The sequence below is a fragment of the Gopherus flavomarginatus genome, chromosome 6 (assembly GCF_025201925.1).
Source record: "Gopherus flavomarginatus isolate rGopFla2 chromosome 6, rGopFla2.mat.asm, whole genome shotgun sequence".
NCBI classification, from domain to species: Eukaryota; Metazoa; Chordata; order Testudines; family Testudinidae; genus Gopherus; species Gopherus flavomarginatus.
Window position 1 is genome coordinate 108,968,143 of NC_066622.1, and position 20,437 is coordinate 108,988,579.

The 20,437-nt window shown below is 40.3% G+C and overlaps 1 protein-coding gene across 5 annotated transcripts in view; it reads right to left on the reverse strand.

The window, feature by feature from the left end:
* BTAF1 (B-TFIID TATA-box binding protein associated factor 1) overlaps positions 1–20,437 on the reverse strand; it is a 103,613-nt gene that overhangs the window by 70,724 nt on the left and 12,452 nt on the right. For all 5 annotated transcript variants that reach the window (XM_050959280.1, XM_050959279.1, XM_050959278.1 and 2 more), the window contains exons 5-9: positions 12,788–12,951; positions 12,335–12,471; positions 11,176–11,287; positions 8,689–8,757; positions 1,795–1,884 (exon numbers count right to left, since the gene is read on the reverse strand). In XM_050959280.1, the coding sequence (XP_050815237.1) occupies positions 1,795–1,884; positions 8,689–8,757; positions 11,176–11,287; positions 12,335–12,471; positions 12,788–12,951 (572 nt within the window). The remainder of the gene's footprint in view (positions 1–1,794; positions 1,885–8,688; positions 8,758–11,175; positions 11,288–12,334; positions 12,472–12,787; positions 12,952–20,437) is intronic.

The window sequence follows — 20,437 nt, forward strand, 5'->3', positions numbered from 1 at the left end:
CCAAGATTCATTGATTTTAATCTGAACAAACAAACTACTTGGGCAATACAAGCACACTGCAGATATTAAACATAATTTTGTCCTTCTCCGCATTGGTCAAAGTGAGCAAATTGTGACACTATGCGGATGTTTAAAAAAAAAAAAAGGACAGCTGTAACAGCTGATATTTTATGCACTCATCTACTTACTAAGGTCCAGTTTTGTTACTATATACCCATCTCTAATGTGTATTCATACTTCTAAATATTATGAAATTTTAGAAAATCTTAAGACTTGCGAACACTAAGTAATATCCATTCCCTACTATACAAGTCAGTTACTGAACCTTGTAATAGTAGTTTGAACACATTTACAAATAAAAGTCTAAAATAAACCATCCAGTATTGTTTTAGTCTAAGAAAGAGAGAGAGAGAATGAAAGCAATCAATTTCTGCTAAGTCCTGTGCTAGTTAAGGTTTCCTCCATCTCTATTTAGACTAAGCAGTAAGTCATGTTCACTAGACTCGAGAGACTGAACACTATACAAATACTAAAAGACATTACCAAAACCACCTTCACCCCAAAAGCCCCCTTGAATTATCAGCTCTCCACCACTCCCCCCAAAAGCTATCACTTTAATATTCATGAAATTTATGTAGTTTTATTGCTATAATTGTTATTTACTTTATTCTTCCCAGTTCTGACAATGAATTGCAATCTCCATCGGACAAGTGCATTTTCAAACAAGAAAAGTAGTAAAGACTATACAATTTAGAATTCTGTCAATGGCTAAATATTTAGGTTCATGTTCTCCCATCCTAAGTCACAAGAAATATTCTGCAACAAGTTCCAGTGGGGCAAATTCATCCTTGCATGGATGCAAAAGGGAGAGATGGCAGCTTGTACCTCTCTGCCCACCTCAGTCCCCCCTCACAGGGTAATGGGCTCCCAGTGCTGGGTAGGGCAGTCCAACTTGCATTTCTATGGCAATGGCCTCTCTGGGCCACCACAGAGGTGCAGAATTGCTGGGCTGTAAAAGTAGGTCTCTCACATGTGCCCTTACTCCCAAGGAAAAAAAAAAACAAAACAACAAAAAACCCTAAACATCTTCTACAGCATGTGCTCTTATAGACCTGACTACTTTCCACTTGTTCTGCAATTGCGGTGAGGCATTGACGCCTTCCTTACAGTCCCTTTTGCAACAGCCAGCTCAGAGGATTGTAGGGCAACTATGTGAACAAGGGTGGCAGAAGTTAGCAAGTATTTCTAAAAACTTACTAAGGCCCACTATATCAATAGCCCACTCAAGTGCTTTTTTAAAATAAATGGGGACTGCCTTCTAAATACTTCTTCCTGGTTTAGTCATCCAAAGCAAGCCAATGGACTCAGTTTCCCTATTAAAAAGCATTATACAACTTGCTTTATAATCTAAAAGCCATTTTAGCTAAATTACGTTTATTAAATTAGCCAAATTTTTTTAAGCTGTAGAATTTGCCTTGTCACAACTTTGGAACATACTGATTCCAATACTTTCTAATGGCAAAGCTGATTCTTGAAATCCAAGTTTGCACTCAATTGTCAATGCAGAGGCTCTTTGTTAAAGTTTTTTTTTTTTTTAAACCAAAGGTGATTTACATTTTGTTGTTAGATTACTCTCTTTACGCCACTCCCACACTCCTAAATTGCCTCTATCATCTGTGTATCCCAATTTTAGTATTTGAAGAGAAGAGTTCTGCAGGTTGCAAAAGAAGCTACACTTAAATAGTGCTTGGCCTGTATTTCAATAAGCTGGTTATCATCGATTTCTAATTTTACCTCTTCTACAGTACTGTCTCCCATTTTGCCACCACTTTTCCCATGTGCTTTAAGTATTTCCCTCAGCGCAGTGCCTGCACCATGCCGAACCTAAAACATGCAAAAGGGGGAATAAAAAACAGACCAATTATTTTTTTTTAAACATCTAGAAATGCTCAGTATCAGCTGAAGAAGTTGGAAAACATTCAAATAATATAAATTGCTTTTCCTTCCAGTAACAAGTTCTGAATGCTACAGATTTGGTGACATTTTATAACATTTACACATACGTAGAAAGTTTCTGGGCAAAGGTGATGGAAATCAGTAATGAGATTTCCCTGATCATCCCCAGACGTCTTCAGTGTTTCTCTAAAGTCTGATTATGAAGAAGGATGTCATTTTTATTAGGTTTTAATTTTCTGTGTTATGAGTGCCCGATAATTCTCAGAAGAGGTTCATTCAGAGACAAGTAGAGTTATTATACCAAAGCTCCTTTACTGATGCTGAATGAAGTTCTAGAGTGATCGTGCAAAATCTTTCTAACCATATAAAGGGATTGTAATATTTCTTAGTAGATTAAAAGCAGCAAGCATCTCACGGCAGGTAAATGTGGGTTACTTAAAGGTAATTTTGTTTATCCTAGATAGCATTATATAGGCTCTTGGATGCCTGCATAATAGTCAAGCCAGATCTTCCCTCCACCTCCACAAACATTCCAATCTTAATTATCACTGCCTTAGCATCCACTAGACCCCTCTCAGTCAGTTCCTAAGTTTTTACTGTTAAACAATGAGGCAGAAGACAGAGCCACACAAGTCATCCCTTAGAATAGCAAATTATAGGTGAGAGTTAGGGGCTACCAACAATCTGAAATACAGGCACTGGAGATCAAAATCCAGAACTAAAGAATCTTTCATTAACACTAAAACCAAGTATTAGCACCAGTACAGTAGACTATGTGAGCTCCAAGTACAATTAGTGGTGGAGACAGAGGCATAGATCTAAAATAAAATAATAGTAATAAAGAGTCCTGCTCCCCAAGGAATCAATTCACTGGTGGTGGCTTGCAACAATCAGCCTTCTAGGCTCTGATGGTCTTCATGGTTCTATTAACCAAAGCAAGAACCGATGGAGATCCAAATCCCTTAAAAATGCTCTGGGAAGTCAGTATGTGACAATATAAATGATTCACTATGATTCCATCTGTACATGCATATCAGCTTGCATAGTAAAATTAAGGAGCTATGTCAAACAGCTATATTAAGGAGCAGAGGTATTAAAATTTACCTTTCAGGTAAATAAGAATAAAATATTCCCTCAATGGTCTGGGAAGCCATTCAGCCCTAAATTTTGTGAGGTTACATGAAAGGTAGGAGTGAAGATTCCCAAAGCCCTCCATTTCAATCCTAATGTATAGATGCTGAAGGCACTAAAGTGTGTAGTTCTATACAGAGCCAAATGACAAGGTACTGAGGCAGAGACTACACTCACCATTTTTAAATCTGTAGTTTCACTACCGAAAATATTTTGAAAGTTATAAACAAGTAATTATTCAGATTTTTTTGTCTGAAATGCAAGTTATTCTTTCCAGATTGTTTTTTATATATTCTCATGGAGTCAAACTCTGGAAAGATCTGCCCACCTTCAAGAAGATATGAAAGTATCTGTGTAGATTTTTCCTTCCCAGCTATACGTCCAAAGAGAAAACACCCACATAGATTTCAGACAGTCAATTCAGAAAACAGGAAAGAAAAAAAAAATACAGGAAGCATCATATTGGCAGTTTAATTCCTATGAAAATGCTAATTTGAAGGTAGCACAAAAAACTGTCAGACTCTTGGGTAGAATATATTTATCAATTCAGAGTAAGGATCAGCTCTTCAGCTGCCTTAAATTGGCATAGCTCCATTTTTACATCAGCTGAGGATCCTGGCACAAAGTCTCTATGAAATAACAAATAGGAGCGTCAAAAGAAAAGTAAAAAGCTGGGGGGACCCAAAAAACACACACAACTTTTGCCTTCCTTTATTCTTGTGTCTCCTCTTTTCTTCTCAGTAAATAAGACTAAAAACAGGATACACTCCCTCCAGCAAACCAGAAGCCACCACAAAACAAAAATGAAGTCCAGTTTCTGCTGACTAGAAAGGGGAATGAAAAAAATGTATCTTTGTATGTACCTTTTATAATATTCTACATAGTGTGATACAGGAACCTAGATTAGATTGCTTACAGGAGTCAGACTGAAAGATGCCTGGAGGATGTATGAATAGAGTAGCCTTTGTAATTCATTAAGGGCTTGGCTACACTAGTGAGTTAGTGCGCAATAAAGAAGCCCCGTGTGCACTAGCTCACTCCCCATCCACACTGGCAAGGAACGTAGAGCGCTCTGACTCCACGGCTAGAGCGCTTCTGGTACTCCACCTCGGTGAGAGGAACAACATTTGCTGCGCCCCTGCTGGAGCGCTGCAGTGCCAGTGTGAACGAGGTGTTGCATTACTGCGCTCTGATCGGCCTCCAGAAACATCCCATAATCCCCTTAAGTCAAATGGCCACTCTTGTCATTGTTTTGAATCACTGCAGGAATGCAGAAGTGCCTTTTGAAAGCTCTGTTTCTGACAGCTGGCTGCTTACCTGCTTCCAGACAAATCAACTATTACTCTTAAATGCTGTGTGAGTGAGAGTGTGAGAGAAAGAAAGAAAGGGAGGTCTGCTGCTGTCTGAACTTACAAGACAGCATGGCTGACATGCTCTCTCCCACCACATACACACACACACTCCGTCACACCCCACCCCAACCCCATTTGGGAAGCATGTTGCAATCACTTGCATGCTAAGATAGTGGCCCATAATGCACTGCTCCCAATGCTGCTGCAACTGCCACAAATGTGGCCATGCCAGTGTGCTTTAAGCTGTCAGTGTGGACAGACTGCAGCACTTTCCCTACTGCACTCTCCGAAGTCTGGCTTAACTCAAGGCGCTCTACAAGTGTAGCCATGCCCTAAGTGAAACACCCTGTTTTGAGTTGCTCACTGAAGTAGATTGTGGAAACAAGCCTGCATCTATCTCAATGGATATCTTGAACTGAGGGGACAGTAGACACTAAGGGTTTTTTTTTGTTTTTTATTACTGCTACTAGTCTGCAGAACAAGGAGAATGTTTGACTTGTAGGAAGTGCTGTCTTAGGTAAGTGCGTTTTACCATTTTAGTCAATACCTTCTCACTTCAACAAAATATAACAAGATTAGTGATTTTGACTCCAAAAAGGGAGATGCAGTCTACTTGAGAGACCACTAAATGACAGATTTGCAGGCGGGGGGTGTGTGTGAGTGTGAGAGAGAGAGAGAGAGAGAGAGAGAGAGAGAGAGAGACTAAACTGTTTAGGATACGAGAGACCACTAAATGACAGATTTGCAGGCTCTGTGTGTGTGTGTGAGAGACTAAACTGTTTAGGTGACTACAGAAGAATGAAGTCACAGTTCTTTATGACAAATCAGAGGATTGAGCCAAAAGAAATCTGATGAGGTTCAACAAGAAGAAGTGCAGAGTCCTGCACTTAGGACGGAAGAATCCCATGCACTGCTACAAACTAGGGACCGAATGGCGAGGCGGCAGCAGTTCTGCAGAAAAGGACCTAGGGGTTACAGTGGATGAGAAGCTGGATATGAGTCAGTGTGCCCTTGTTGCCAAGAAGGCTAATGGCATTTTGGGCTATATAAGCAGGAGTATTGCCGGCAGATTGAGGGACGTTTTCGACATTGATGAGGCCTCATCTGGAGTACTGTGTCTAGTTTTGTGCCCCACACAGAAGAATGTGGAAAAACTGGAACATAAGAACAGCCATACTGGGTCAGACCAAAGGTCCATCTAGCTTAGTATACTGTCTACCGACAGTGGCCAATGCCAGGTGCCCCAGAGGAAGTGAACTTAACAAGCAATTACCAAGTGATCTCTCTCCTATTATCCATCTCCACCCGCTGACAAACAGAGGCTAGGGACACCATTCCTTACCCATCCTGGCTAATAGCCATTTATGGCCTTAACCTCCATGCATTTATCCAGTTCTCTTTTAAACGTTGTTATAGCCCTAGCCTTCACAACCTCCTCAGGTAAGGAGTTCCACAAGTTGACTGTAAGCTATGTGAAGAACTGCCTTTTATTTGTTTTAAACCTGCTGCCCATTAATTTCTTTTGGTGGCCCATAGTTCTTGTATTATGGGAATATGTAAATAACTTTTCCTTATTTACTTTCTCCACACCATTCATGATTTTATATACCTCTATCATATCCCCCCTTCGTCTCCTCTTTTCCAAGCTGAAAAGTCCTAGCCTCTTTAATCTGTCTTCATATGGGACCTGTTCCAAACCCCTAATCATTTTAGTTGCCCTTCTCTGAACCTTTTCTAATGTCAGTATATCTTTTTTGAGATGAGGCGACCACATCTGTAAGCAGTATTTAAGATGTGGGCGTACCATGGATTTATATTCTCCGTCTTATTCTCTATCCCTTTTTTAATGATTCCTAACATCCTGTTCGCTTTTTTGACCGCCACTGCACACTGCGTGGGATGTCTTCAGAAAACTACCCATGTTGACTCCAAGATCTTTTTCCTGATTCATTGTAGCTAAATTAGCCCGGCACCCCCCAATCATATTGTATGTACAGTTGGGGTTATTTTTCCCCAATGTGCATCACTTTATATTTATCCACATGAAATTTCATTTGCCATTTTGTTGTCCAATACCTTTGTTTTGTGAGATCTTTTTGAAGTTCTTCACAGTCTGCTTTGGTCTTAACTATCTTGAACAGTTTAGTATCATCTGCAAACTTTGCACCTCACCTTTTACCCCTTTCTCCAGGTCATTTATGACTAAGTTGACTAGAAGTGGGCCTAAGACTGACCCTTGGGGAACACCACTAGTTACCCCTCTCCATTCTGAGAGTTTACCATTTATTCCTACCCTTTGTTCTCTGTCTTTTAACCAGTTCTCAATCCATGAAAGGACCTTCCCTTTTATCCCATGTCAACTTAATTTACGCAAGTCCAGTGGAGGGCAACAAAAACGATTGGGGGCTTGAGCACATGACTTGTGAGGAGAGGCTGCGGGAACTGGGATTGTTTAGTCTGCAGGAGAGAAGAATGAGGGGGGGATTTTATAGCTGCTTTCAACTATACTTCTACCTCAATATAACATTGCCCTTGGAAGCCAAAAAATCTTATCACATTATAAGTGAAACCGCTTTACATCGAACTTGCTTTCAGTAGCCAGAGCGCACAGCCCCGCCCCCCCAGAGTGCTGCTTTACCGTGTTGTATCGGGTCGCGTTATATTGGGGTAGAGGTCTATTGAACTTGCTGTGGCCTTCGATTGACACAGATCCCCAGCTCTCTGATCTCCAGCTAGTTTTCAGAGCTCTTACAACCCCTACTCTAGGCTGAGGGGCCAGTATGGCAGCAGCTGTGACCACAGCAGGTCTGAGTTACACAGTGGCTACCCCCAGGCTGTTTGCAGCCATCTCGCTCTAGGCAGGGAACAGGGAAGTCCTGTTTTCCCATCCCTGGCGATCCCCCTCTCCTCCCCCAAGCAAGGGCTCAGTCTCTGTCCTCTCTCCCCTCCCTGCTGGGTGAGGTGGCTCCTTGCTCCTGCCTCCCTGCTAAGGGCTGAGAAGGCTGGCCGCAGCCTTTGCTATGTGGGCAGCAGGGACCGTGTGGCCTGACTCCTCAATGGGCAGCAGGACCCTGTGGGGTGGGGCGAGGCTCGGGCGGGGTGCTGCGCCAGCGGCTCCCATGTCTCTTGTGTGCCCTTCTGCTGTGACCTGCTGCTGCCGCCGCCCCAGATTGCCGGTAGATGCAGGAGCCAGGTGAGGCTGGCCCTGGGGGTGGCTGCTCCAGAAGCGTGTCCGACACGGTGGACAAAGAACGAGCTCTGTGCAGGTAGAGACAGGTCCGCTTCTGTGTTCTGGCACCTTGCCCTTGGGGGCTGACGAGCTGTTACCTAGAGGACTCCACTCCCAGCCATCGCGGGCTGGCCAGTGCGTCCTGAATCTTGGCTGCATCTCTGATTGTTCATTGTGGGGGTATGGAAGGGTTGCTGCCTTGCACACTGGGAGTTGTTAGCTCAACTGTGCTGCCAAGCAATGCCGTTGTCTCTCTCTCTCTCTTAGCCAACACTGGCACAGCCCCATCCCCACAGAGCACTGCTTTACTGTGTTATATCTGAATTTGTGTTATATTGGGTTGCGTTATATTGAGGTAGAGGTGTACCTGAAAGAGGGTTCCAAAGAGGATGGATCTAGACTGTTCTCAATGGTAGCAGACAACAGAACAAGGAGTAATGGTCTCAAGTTGCAGTGGGTGAGGTTTAGGTTGGATATTAGGAAAAAAACTTTTCACTAGCAGAGTGGTGAAGCACTAGAATGGGTTACCTAGGGAGGTGGTGGAGTCTCCTTCCTTAGAGGTTTTTAAGGTCAGGCTTGACAAAGCCTTGGCTGGGATGATTTAGTTGGGGATTGGTCCTGCTTTGAGCAGGGAGTGGGACTATGATTCTATGAATTAAGACACTACCAAATGTCTCTCTAGAATGCTACCTTGGAGTCTGAATAAAAACAGATGTTATTTAAAGAAACAAAGCCTACCTAAAAAGATATTTAAGCCATCCCACATCAGGGAAAACTAATACAGACATCTACACCTGTGCCAAGTTCATTCACTTCAATGGGACTCCAGGATCCACTATCAGACCTCTGGGCATCTGTGTTGAGTCCTAGTGGAGTAGATGGAAAGCAGCACAAGTGCAGAAAACTGCACTTGCAGGATCATGGCATAAGCATGAAATGTAAATGTAAGTCCCAGTTTCTAATGGCATCAATTCCTTATTTGTACAAATTAGATATAAGGCGGCTATGCATAATTCTTACCTCCCAGGATGGGTTAAAAAGATCATTGCATACTTCTTCACAAAAGCTTTCTAAAGGCCATTCATTTGCCTAAAACAAACAAAAAATACCCAATCAACAATACAGAGACTATCTGAAGTTAAGAGTTCCATGTCAGACAGACTTACAAACACAAGATAAACTGGTGATGTATCCAACAGATAAAAAATTTAATTACTTTGACTTTAGTATTTTTTCCCACTATCATTTGTCTACACAGCAAATTAGTTGCACAGCAAGCCAGGGTGTGACTGTATAGCATACCAGCTTGCCAGACTTGAACTTGCCATGTAGAAAAGCCTGTAGGGAAGGAAAAAAAAGGCTTCCCACCAGTAAGCTGTTTTTAATGGAAATATATATTGAAGGAAATTGTCTAGTAATTTAATATACTTTGCCACATCATACTGAATAGAAAAAGTCCAGATAATTGACAGGAATTTCCAAGTTTCTACAGAATACCATCTATTTTAAATTTCCAGTCTTGTTTAATAATAGAGCATAAGTTTTCCCCAACACAAATGCAACATTTAACAGCCTCAAACTTCTTAGGACTCCAGACACACAACACACTAAAAAGTGTTTATGAGGAGGTTTAAATATGGGGGGGGGGGGCCACGCGCGGAAGAAAAGAATAAAAAAACCAATTTTCCTTCTGGCACCCTCTTCATGTGGTCTTTTAGAGTGTACACACGCGTGCGTACACACACACACACACACACACACACACACACACTCTCTCTCTCTCTCTCTAAAAGGCTGGGACATCTCCCAGTTAATGAAAGGAAAAATAAGATACTGGAGGTAAGAGGGGGTTGGTGAATTCATCAGCTCTAAATCTTTTGGCCTCTTCTGGCATAGAAGTTGGAACTGTGATGAGAGAGTCACATGATGTTGATAACACCGCACTTCTCACCTTGGGTACAAGACGACTGGTTAAAGGCTAGCATAACCTGTTTATTATGCTGGGACTTCCTCCTCCAGAGGTGATCAATCTCAGAGTTCGGATCATCAGCCTTCTGTCAAGCGTCTCACTGACACAAAAGGTAAGGAAGGGTTCTTGGCCTTACTGATTCTTATGGTATGCAAGCTTTGTCCTAAGACAAAGCAGGGGAGTCCTACCTTAGAGCCATACAACTTAAACCTATACTGCAAGCTAGGGATGTGATTCCCAGCTCACATATGCATATTCGCACTACCTCAGTGAGAGCGTGCGCAAATATAAACGTTAGTGTAGCTGCCCAGGCCTTGTAAAGTTCAGGCCAGTTTGTACTTGGCAGAATACTACTGCCTGTGCTTCCACAGCTACACTACTGTTTAGCTTGATGATAGCTAGTGCAGGTATGAACAGTAATGGCTGAGAATCACACCCTAGTTTGCAGTGTAGACACAGCAACAGCCCTGCCAGGTTTGAGTTAAGCATTAGCTACAGATGACCCAAGCCAGCAATTTTTAGAAGGTATTGGATTTCATACACCAGAGGCAGCATTGTGTGTAACCCCCAAAATTATCAAAGATACAGAACAGAAACCAATTTTGAACCAACTGTGACTTTGTACAGATGAAGAGGTTTTGAGACAGCAGTTTACAGTTCAACCCAAAGTCAGATAAAAATAACCAATTTATATGATCTTAGCAATCAGCCACTCATCATTTGTCCATCGGAAAAAGTAAAAATAAGATGAATCAATTATGACAATGTCATCACAGTCTCGCAAACAAGACTGTTAGTAAACTTTGTATTTAGGAAGTAGACTAAATCTCATTTTTGATGGAGAAGATACTTCAAATCTTATAATGATAAAGCCCACTTTAAATAAAAAAAATTGTGGAGGACACGCGAAGTCTGTTTTCCCAGATGCTATTTCCCACTTCCAAATACAGCTACTCTACAATTTTCCAAGCTTCAGTCTTTCCATAAATTGTGAATTTCTTCAAAGTCTTTGTGATACTGTTTAATTCTTCAGTAATTAACTAGAAATTTTAGTCTAAATTAGGTCTGATTAAAAAGGTTCCCTTAATCTGTGTCTCTTATCAGCATTTTCGGAACAGATTATTTATTGGTCACAGTGATCTTTTATTACCTTTTACCTGCTCTAGCCTAGCTTTGCAATTTAACACCCTAAAGGCACCTACATTTAAGACTACAGCCACCAGCAGTGTTAATCTGCCTATTGGATAAGAAGCCAGATGGTTCTCAAGTGAAGTTCACTGAAGTCATAGATTACCACTAGTCAATTAACAGTGATCTCAACCTCACATGCAGTGTCAGAGGGGAAAAAAAAAAAACAAAAACAAACCACTGCTCTTGTAGTTGTAGATGAGTTGCAAGTGAAATTCCTTCCTCTTCTGGTTTTGGTAAATTAACGGTAACATAAACTGAAGAATTTGGGAGCACGACGCAGTTTAAAAACAAACATTGGCCCACATCACCAAGTTATCAATCCCTTAATAAAAGGGGACATATTGTACCTCTTCTGGTGCATTGTCTACCAGAACTTTTGAGTCAGTGGCAGGCTGGTTGATGACAACATTTGCTACTTTTCTGCGCTTTTCTTCTGGTTCCCCATCAGTGCTATCGTTGCTAAAAAGGAAGTTAAAATGTGTCATGCTTGTGATTAGAAACATTATGCACTGTAGCAGGAATAATCACTTCCTCTGAGTGTCTTGAAAACATTCCTATCACATTTTTATTTGTTTTCTTTAGATGACTTCAGTAGAAAATGGAAGTGTCTTCTTAAACTGACCCATATAAGACATTAGCTACCAAGTTACATTTAGGTGCTAAATATGTTGGCATGTATTCCTTGTATGTAACAGTTACCATGAGCTTTATTATTCAGCAAATTTACCCAGTGAAGGATCAGAGACAAGATTACTCAATGCCATCCCACTTTCCAACCTCTCCCAGCTATTTGAACAGGGAAATGCAAGAGGAGGAATTTTCAAACAATATCTAGAAGAAACTCATTTTGTTTTTTTTGACATAACAGTCGTGGACAATTCATATGGTAGAAATCAGAGGAAAACATACTATACGAATGTTGGAGAAAAATACAGATTGAGAAAAATTTAGCCATACTGATCTTCATTAATCCATGATTTTAATTCTAAGTACCATCAGGTCCTTAATAACCACCATGAATGTCAAATGTAATATATTATATACGGAAAAGGTTCCCAGCTAAAGGGTTAACTAGAGACCTGGATTCATCGTGGTTTTTAAAGTAAAGCACAAAATTCTTAAAACTGAAGTTTTACTGTTAGGGCTATTGGCAGAGACCACTTGAAAGACTGAGTTCTGTTTCACTGGAGAGTTTTACCACAATTCTAGGATAGCTAGAAAGGTACCTGAAGTCTAGCCTGCTTCTCAACAGGAGAACTGAATTTGTGATTAAGGTTGCTGTTTATCCTATCCCTGTTGCTATTGTATTCTCACTGAAACTATCTTTATTATGCAGAAATAAAGAATGGTGTATTAATAGTTTATATATTTACTGGAATTATTGAAAGGAGGAACCAAGCTTCATTGAAGGAGTTCTCAGAACCAAGCCAGAATGGGAATTTTTGGTTATGTAGTAAGTGATCAGGCCAGCTCAGAAAACAAACAAGAAAGCAATTGCTGCAGTACCTCTTCTCATTGGTCTCTACTGCATCTCTGGATCTTTGCTTTGCAAATAGCTTAGCCATTCTTTTAGCTTTATTCTTTTGTCTACTGCTCATACCAGCTCGAAATTCTGAATCAATCAACTCAGCAGCCTGAAGAGTCTGAAAAATAAGAATCCATTCCATGTCAATCCTGCCTGTACCTAAAGTTCACCCCACCCCCTCAAGCACAAAAACAGAAACACTCTTGTTCTCACTTCCCCCTAGTACCCATGCTACTTGAAACCCAGAGCAGTAGTTTGGCAGTGTACTGAATATGACTAATATGAAACTTATGAAATTTAAGTGTTTGAAACACAGAGCAAAATTACAAGAGAAGCTTAGTATTTAAATATAATGATTTATAATGGCAGAAGCACAAATGAAGCAAACCCACTGTATTATTCCTTGCAGTCAAACAGCCCAAGGTTTTACCTACAGGTTGTTTGTTTACAAGTGAAGTTGAAGTAGGAGTATAGTCCAAATCCTCATCATTGAACAGGTCTTCAGTGTTCATTCCAATTGCAGCTCCCATATCAAGGCCAAGTTTCTTTTGTAACAGTTTCCTTTGTCGTGCTATCCTCTCTTTAGGATCAACTTCACCTAAAAAAGGTCAGCTTTTATATTTCATTTCAAAACACACATGTCCAATAGATTTACTGCTTAAGCCTTGATAAAAATTACAGTAAAACTAAAATATTCTAATTTATGAGAACAAAATAGAGGTCAACTGTACTTTGATTAGATATATTAAATGCCACAGAAGCTTTAAAGCTTTGTAAAATTTCTTTTAACCCAAAATATTGACCCTTATAAAGAGCTGTTTTTATAACCATAGAGCTTTCACTAGAAAAGTTCTAGAATACTTTTAAACAGCTTCCATGAGACTTACTGAAATGCATTATATGCATGGGATTTTAAAGTAACATTTTTCTAGATTTTGTGGAAAAGCACTTTGGAGGAAAGGAACAAGCAGTTACCATATTGCACAGAGGACTCTGTCAATAACTGGAGCCTTGCTAAATAAAAATTAATATTGTTATTTTGCACACGCATCATATTTTTATGGAAAGAATTTTCCCCAAAGAGAAACAAAAAACCTTGACAAAAATGCAGAGAATGAGACATTTCTAATATCATTCAGAATTATTTTTTTTATGTTAAGATGACTCAGACCCATACACAGTATGTGAACATCTTTACTTCCCTGTTGGAAGCCCAAAAGCCAAGTTTGAATAGGTTTTTGGTTTTTTTAAAGTAACAAAAAACCATGCACAAAACCCCAAGCCCTCCCCCTCACTCCCAACACTGTATCCAAGCCTCTTCTGTACTAGTTCCCCCAAACTAATGTCTCCTGACGGAGAGCTGGATTTGCTAGGCGGGGAAGGATGGTTTTATGGCTGGGTTTAGAACTGGAGTCTGCTCAGAATTTAGTCCCAGTTTTGCCACAAACTTCATGTGCTAAGTTGTGCAAGTCTCACCTGTAAAGTGAAGATTATGGTACTTGCCTACCTCTCAAGAAACTTGCAAAGCTTAATTAAAGCTTGTGAAGTGCTTAGCAACTAGATACCAACCAGACAGTTAGGCACTTCAAGATTACATGCAAATGAAAGGATTTCAATTAAATTGAATAAGGCCATGAGCTACAATAAGCCTAGAAATCTAGGTGGTAAACTTTGTACATTCTATTAATTTCTTGATATAGGATACAGAAACCAATCTGAAGTGGTGTCATCCTTTGGTTTTTGCCACTGCTACTGTCAACTAGGGATGGACAAGTACCAGCTGAAGACAGCAAGGAGAAAGGAAGTGACTTATCAAGCAGTGAGATCAGATTCGACACCCCCTTTCAATGTTCATTTTAACACTGAGTCAAGTGGCTCATACCGCCAGGACCTTCGGGGGAAACTCAGATGGATTATGGGCATGGATATAATTAAATCCATACCCATAATCCTGTAAATTCATACATTTAATGTGTGATTACAAAAGCCAACAAAATAAAAAGAGAAAGACAAACAGCTGCCACTACCTAGAATAGTCCATTTTCCTTGTCCTGGACCATCCTGAAGTCATCTAGTGACTTTGCCAAGACTATAGAGCCACTATTTGTGTTTGTCCAACAAGAGCATAATGTTTGATGTACTTTACATATCAATTCACAGAATATTTTCTTTAACATAGAATCATAGGACTGGAAGGGACCATGAAAATTCATCTACTCCAGTCCCTTGCACTCAAGGCAGGACTATGTATTAGACTATTTCTGACAGGTGTTTGTCTAACCCAGTGGTTCCTAAACTTTAACAGCTTGTGAACCCTTTTCACTAGCACGTCAAGTCTCATGAACCCCCTCTTAAAAATGAATATTTCCAGGGATTTTCTCCTTTACCCAAGTATAAATTATAAAAGCAGTGATCTTGGAAATATAAAATTTGTTTTATGACATGATTACACATCATTACAGTATTTTTATTACTGTATGAAAACGGCACTCTTCCAAGATCTCACTTTCGTAGCTTGTATTACTTTGAATAAGCCTGTTATAAGACAAGGCTCCTATGTCGCATCAAGGAGTATCAGACGTGAAACCGCATGAAGATATTTAAGAAGTCAACTCTAAAAAAAGAGTTCCTCCTACACAAGCATTCAGGTCTTGAGCAGTCCAGGCAAACAGCGCACGTTACAACGAAGCTTAAACTTGTTCTTCATAATAATTTTTAAAACAATACTAGCTGCCTATTTAATTTTAACAAACAGCAAAAAATATTCACCTCCCTTTGTTTCTTAAAAGAAGTCTTGAAGTTTAAATCTCCTCAGCGTGGTATGTTTTTGATCTCCTTAGCTCTTGGAAGTCCAGGGGCTGCGGGCCCCCCGTGTTGCCCAGGGTCCCTAGGGACAGCTCTGTCCGCCATTAGTGATTCTCCCTGCCCCCCCCCAAACCCCCTGTAACATTTCACAAATCCCCAGGGGTTCATGAACCCCAGTGTGGGACCCACTGGTCTAACCTGCTCTTAAAAACCTCAAGTGATGGAGATTCCACAACCTCCCCAGGAAATTTGTTCCAGTGCTTAACTACCCTAAGTTAGGAAGTTTTTCCCTAATGTCCAACCTAAACCTCGCTTGCTGAAATTTAAGCCCATTGTTTCTTGTCCTATTCTCAGAGGTTAACAAAACAATTTGCCATCCTCCTCCTTGTAACAATCAAGACCCTAGTCTTCTCTTTTCTAGGCTAAACAGACCCAATTTTTTTCAAATCTTTCCACATAGGTGATGTTTTCTAGACCTTTAATCTTTTTTGTTGCTCCCCTCAGAGCTCCCTCCAATTTGAACACATCTTTCCTGAAATGTGGCACCCAGGAATGGACACAATACTCCAGTTGAGGCCTAATCAGCACGAAGCAGAGTGGAAGAATTACTTCTCATGTCTTGCTTACCACACTCCTGCTAGTACATCCAGGAATGGATGTTTGCTTTTTTTGCAACAGCATTACACTGTTGACTCACTTGGTCTGTGACCCAATCCATTATAACCCCCAGATCCTTTCTGCAGTACTCCCGCATGGCAGTCATTTCCTATTTTGCATGTGTGTAACTGATTGTTCCTTCCTAAGTGGAGTACTTTGTATTTGTCCTTATTGAATTTCATCCTATTTACTTCAAAATGATCTGGACAAACTGAAGAAATGGTCTGAATTGTAAATCATATCCTCCAAAGCACTTGCAGCCCCTCCCAACTTAGTGTTGGCTGCAAACTTTACGTGTACTCTCTCTGCCATAATCTAAATCACGTATGAAGATACTGAACAGAACCAGACCTATGACCAATCCTTGGTTTACGTAGTAGATAACACAACAGATAGCTGAGAACCCTTTGCACATTAATCTACAAAATTTAAAGAAAAAAAACCTAAGAATCACAGCTACAATTCACTTTTATTGGCAAGAATATTAACATTCACCATACACTGTACATAACTGTCTCATTAGAATGGGTGCTCAATTACTTTAAAACAACTCATTCAGACACCTATATTTTTCTAAGAATGGGTACTCTGTAAATACCTGACATTTATTTTTTAGAAATCAGTGTTTAATAGAGGGAATAAAGAAGCATATTTTATAAGACATCCAGATGCTCTACAAATTTCTTACTAGCCTAATATCAATGAAGATCAGATAAACAGAAACAATGAGAAGGCAGCAAAGTTGATGGATAGGGTACTGGCCTAGAAGTGAGAAGTCCTGGATTCTATTCACAGCTCAGCCACGCTGATCTGCTGTGTGACCAGGATAGGATATATTTGCACTGTAGGGATGAATCAGGTTGTACACTGAAGTAGGGTGTTGTCTGTAGGACTCACTCCACCCCATCTCAATTGGAGAAGCTAAAAGGTGTGTAGAGAATGAGGCAAGGGACTGCAAGGAGAGAAGGGATGTTCTTATGCTTGAAGCAGCTGAATGCTACCCTAGAGAACTGGATGTTACGTTTGTCTCTGCCACAGAGTTTCTATAAAATGCTGGACAAGTCATTGTAGACAAATGTTTCACAAGTGGATACTAATTGTTTCTTCCTTATTTTCTGAAAGTCCAATCGGCGGCCTGGAGTTGGACTTGCAAAGTATTGAGCACTTGCCATGAGAAAGCAACATCAATGAAAGCTATGCTTTAAAGTGCTGTAAAGACGCTCAGTTTTCTGAAAAATTAGGTCCCTCGCATCTCAAGTTGGGCACCCAAAATTACTGGATACTTGACATTTTGGCTTTAATTTCTGGCCATCTGTAAAAAGCAGGTAATTACTCAGATGCTAAACTGATAAGCACCATAAAAGCTGTAATAAATAAGTTAATTCTTTATTCAGTGAAGGGTTTGAATGGCACACAGTAAAACAAGGCTGGGGTCACACACTGAAGGAGTTTAAAACAAAACATTGGACAGCTGCTCATTCAGTGAGTACTCTCTCTCCTGTACACTGAATGAAGTCAAGGTCCTGGGGAAAAAGTGATCATGTAGATAAAAATGTATAATACTGCATATGCACAAGGGGTCAAATTAAGTGTGCACAGGAAACTTTAATTCTGGTATTTCATAACTTTTGAGTGCCTGACTTCTCAGGCTTAATAATCTTCTTTTAATATAGTATTTTATATGTAATGTTCAGATAGCTTGAAAAGAGAGTGCACTTATCAGAAAATTGGTTTGCCATTTTAATTTAATATAGCACATGCTGCAAAAGACAAAAACTTTGGACATAATCTTACCAAGATTAAAGTAGCTATAGGTTCTGGCGTAACATTCCCTGAATAGCTGAAGAATGGTATTTACATAGGAAAGTAAAGAAACTGTCATTACCCTGCAACTAGGAGAAAGCAGATTTTAAATTTTGCCTTTATGAAGAATTCTGTAAAAATCTGCCATGACAAGTTGGGGTGCTCAGATTTTCTTTTCTTAATTTTATATAGAGCTAGAGGTTCACTTTTCAGGACTAATTTCCTCTGACACAATCTAATCCGATACTGCCTGCTAAGATATTTAGGGCCCAAATTTCTAAACTCGGAACAACTTTGCAGAAAGTTAGTGCACACATTTACCACTACTGTGCATGCAAATAAATTTGTGTACACATTATTTGTTACACAAATTTATACACTTCTTCATTTGTTCATCCAACTGTGGTAACTCTGCATATTTATTGGGCATGCAGGTGCACACACTTGTGTGTCTACAGTTTTGAAACAGTTATACATCCTTACTTACCAAATTAGAAGACTTTATTTCATAAAGGGTATTTTGTTTACTAACGGGAATTCAAGGAGACTAAAAGGTCATTGTTTGTCTACTCCAGATAGACAAAAATATTGGATTTCACATTCTAATTGATTTCTGGAAGTAAACAAAAGTGCCTTTTGTATGAAGATTTAAGCTTAAAATAGAAGAAATTACTCTGAATACTACACTTAATGTTAATGTAACAAGGACCAACAACATTATGTCACACCCATCATGCAGCACCCATAAAGGAAAGTTGACTCTGAGAAAATAAAATTGAGATTTCTGGTTCTGAGGAACATTAGTATGCAGAATAACTTTTTTTGCAATGCAAATGTATTAGCTAAAAGTTTTACAACGTACACACTTAAAACCAAAAATATAGATGCTACGTAACTGATAAATTCTGAGAATCTACCTGTTAAGTAGAGACAGGAAGCAATTTACCAGAAGTTTCCAAACGTTGGTAACTAAAAATTAGTCACTTAAAATCTACGTCATCTAACTTTAGACACCCAAAAGTTTTACCAGAATTCCTTTTGCTGGTACCAAATATTACAAGAAAGTTAAAAATCCTATCTAAAATCTCCCGCACTCTATTTTCTAATACACTTCCACCCCAATATAATGCGACCTGATATAACACGAATTCGGATATAACGTGGTAAAGCAGTGCTCCGGGGGAGGGGTGTGGAGCTGCACACTCTGGTGGACCAAAATCAAGTTCAACATAATGTGGTTTCACCTGTAACGCAGTAAGATTTTTTGGCTCCCGAGGACAGCATTATATTGAGGTAGGGGTGTACTTATGTGAAACTGTAGTAAATGTAGAAGGGTCACTGTTGCCCAATGTTGATCAATAAGATATAAACATCAACGCCTAATTAATACCATTTAACTAACATCACAAACTATAAAAATTCATTTTTCCTATAGAGCAAACCCACATAAGTGCACAAGTTCATTGCCTTTCTACCAATGAGCACTCCACGCTCCCTCCATCTAATCCAGTTCCTTTGCCTATTTTCCTAACATTTATTTGTTGATGTCCAGTCCTCTCAAATTCACAAAGGCCAAAGCTGAGCTACTCATGTTCTCTAAAACAGTGGTTCTCAAAGCCAGTCCATCATTTGTTTAGGAAAAGCTCCTGGCAGGCCAGAACGGTTTGTTTACCTGCCACGTCTGCAGGTTTGGCCGATCGCAGCTTTCACTGGCCGCGGTTCTCCGTTCCAGGCCAATGGGGGCTGTGGGAAGCGGTGCAGGCTGAGGGATGTGCTGGCCACCCTTCCTGCACACCCCAACTGTTTCTCTCTTTCACTGTGGAAAACATCATGCTCCCAGGGTCAAAACCTGGATAAAAATCTTTGACTCAGCCACATCTGTAGACCCTAATGTTCAGCCCATGTCTAAATTTTATCCCCTCTTCCTATACAATCTCTCTAAAGTCTGACTTTTCCTCTTGTTCCATATGGCTAATACTCTGTTTAAGCCCTCAACATTTGCATCTTTATTATCCTCCATTCTGGCATTGATTACTAAAACCTTGCTTCTCTCAAGTCCATTCAAAATGCTGCTGCCAATATCACCTTCCTAGCTCATTGCTCTGATGACATTCCTCTTAGCTGCTGTGTAGACATGCCGTAGAGGGCTTAAACTGAGTACCAGCTATGTGGAACAAGAGGTAGTACTAGGATGAGGAATGGGGAAGTTAATAAGAGTAAGGGGAAAGAGGCCAGTCACTGCTCATTACTTGCCTGACCATTGTCTGCATCTTGGGTTTGGTAGGCATCGTAAAAGAGGTGAGTGTTGAGGAGGGATTTGAAGGAGGAAAGGCAGTGGTTGCACATTATATTAGTGAGTTTTTCTTGAGTATTAGGGGTGGCATGAGCATACAAGATGCTTAAGGAAGGAAGCTGATTGGTGCACAAAAAAAGCTGGGAGTTGACAGAGTGAAGCTCGGAGTTGGTGTCATGATACATTACTAGATCAGCTAGGCAGGGAAGGGCAATGTTGTGAATACTCATTAAAACAGACTTTTGTCTTTACCTTTGAAAACAAAGGACAGAACTAATGGAGGGTCTCTAAGGGTATTTCTACACAGCAAAGAAAAACCCATAGCTGGCAAAGGGCCAGCCAAGTTCGGCTTGCAGGACTGCTTAATTGCTGTGTAAACGCCTGGGCTCTTTGACCTCAAAATTTAAGACTCCTTTAAATTCTACACAACAATGAAACAGCCCTGCAGCCCAAGCCACATGAACCCCCCCTCCCCCCGAAAAGTCACATGAACCTCACAAAGCAGAACTGTTTCTTCAATGTATTT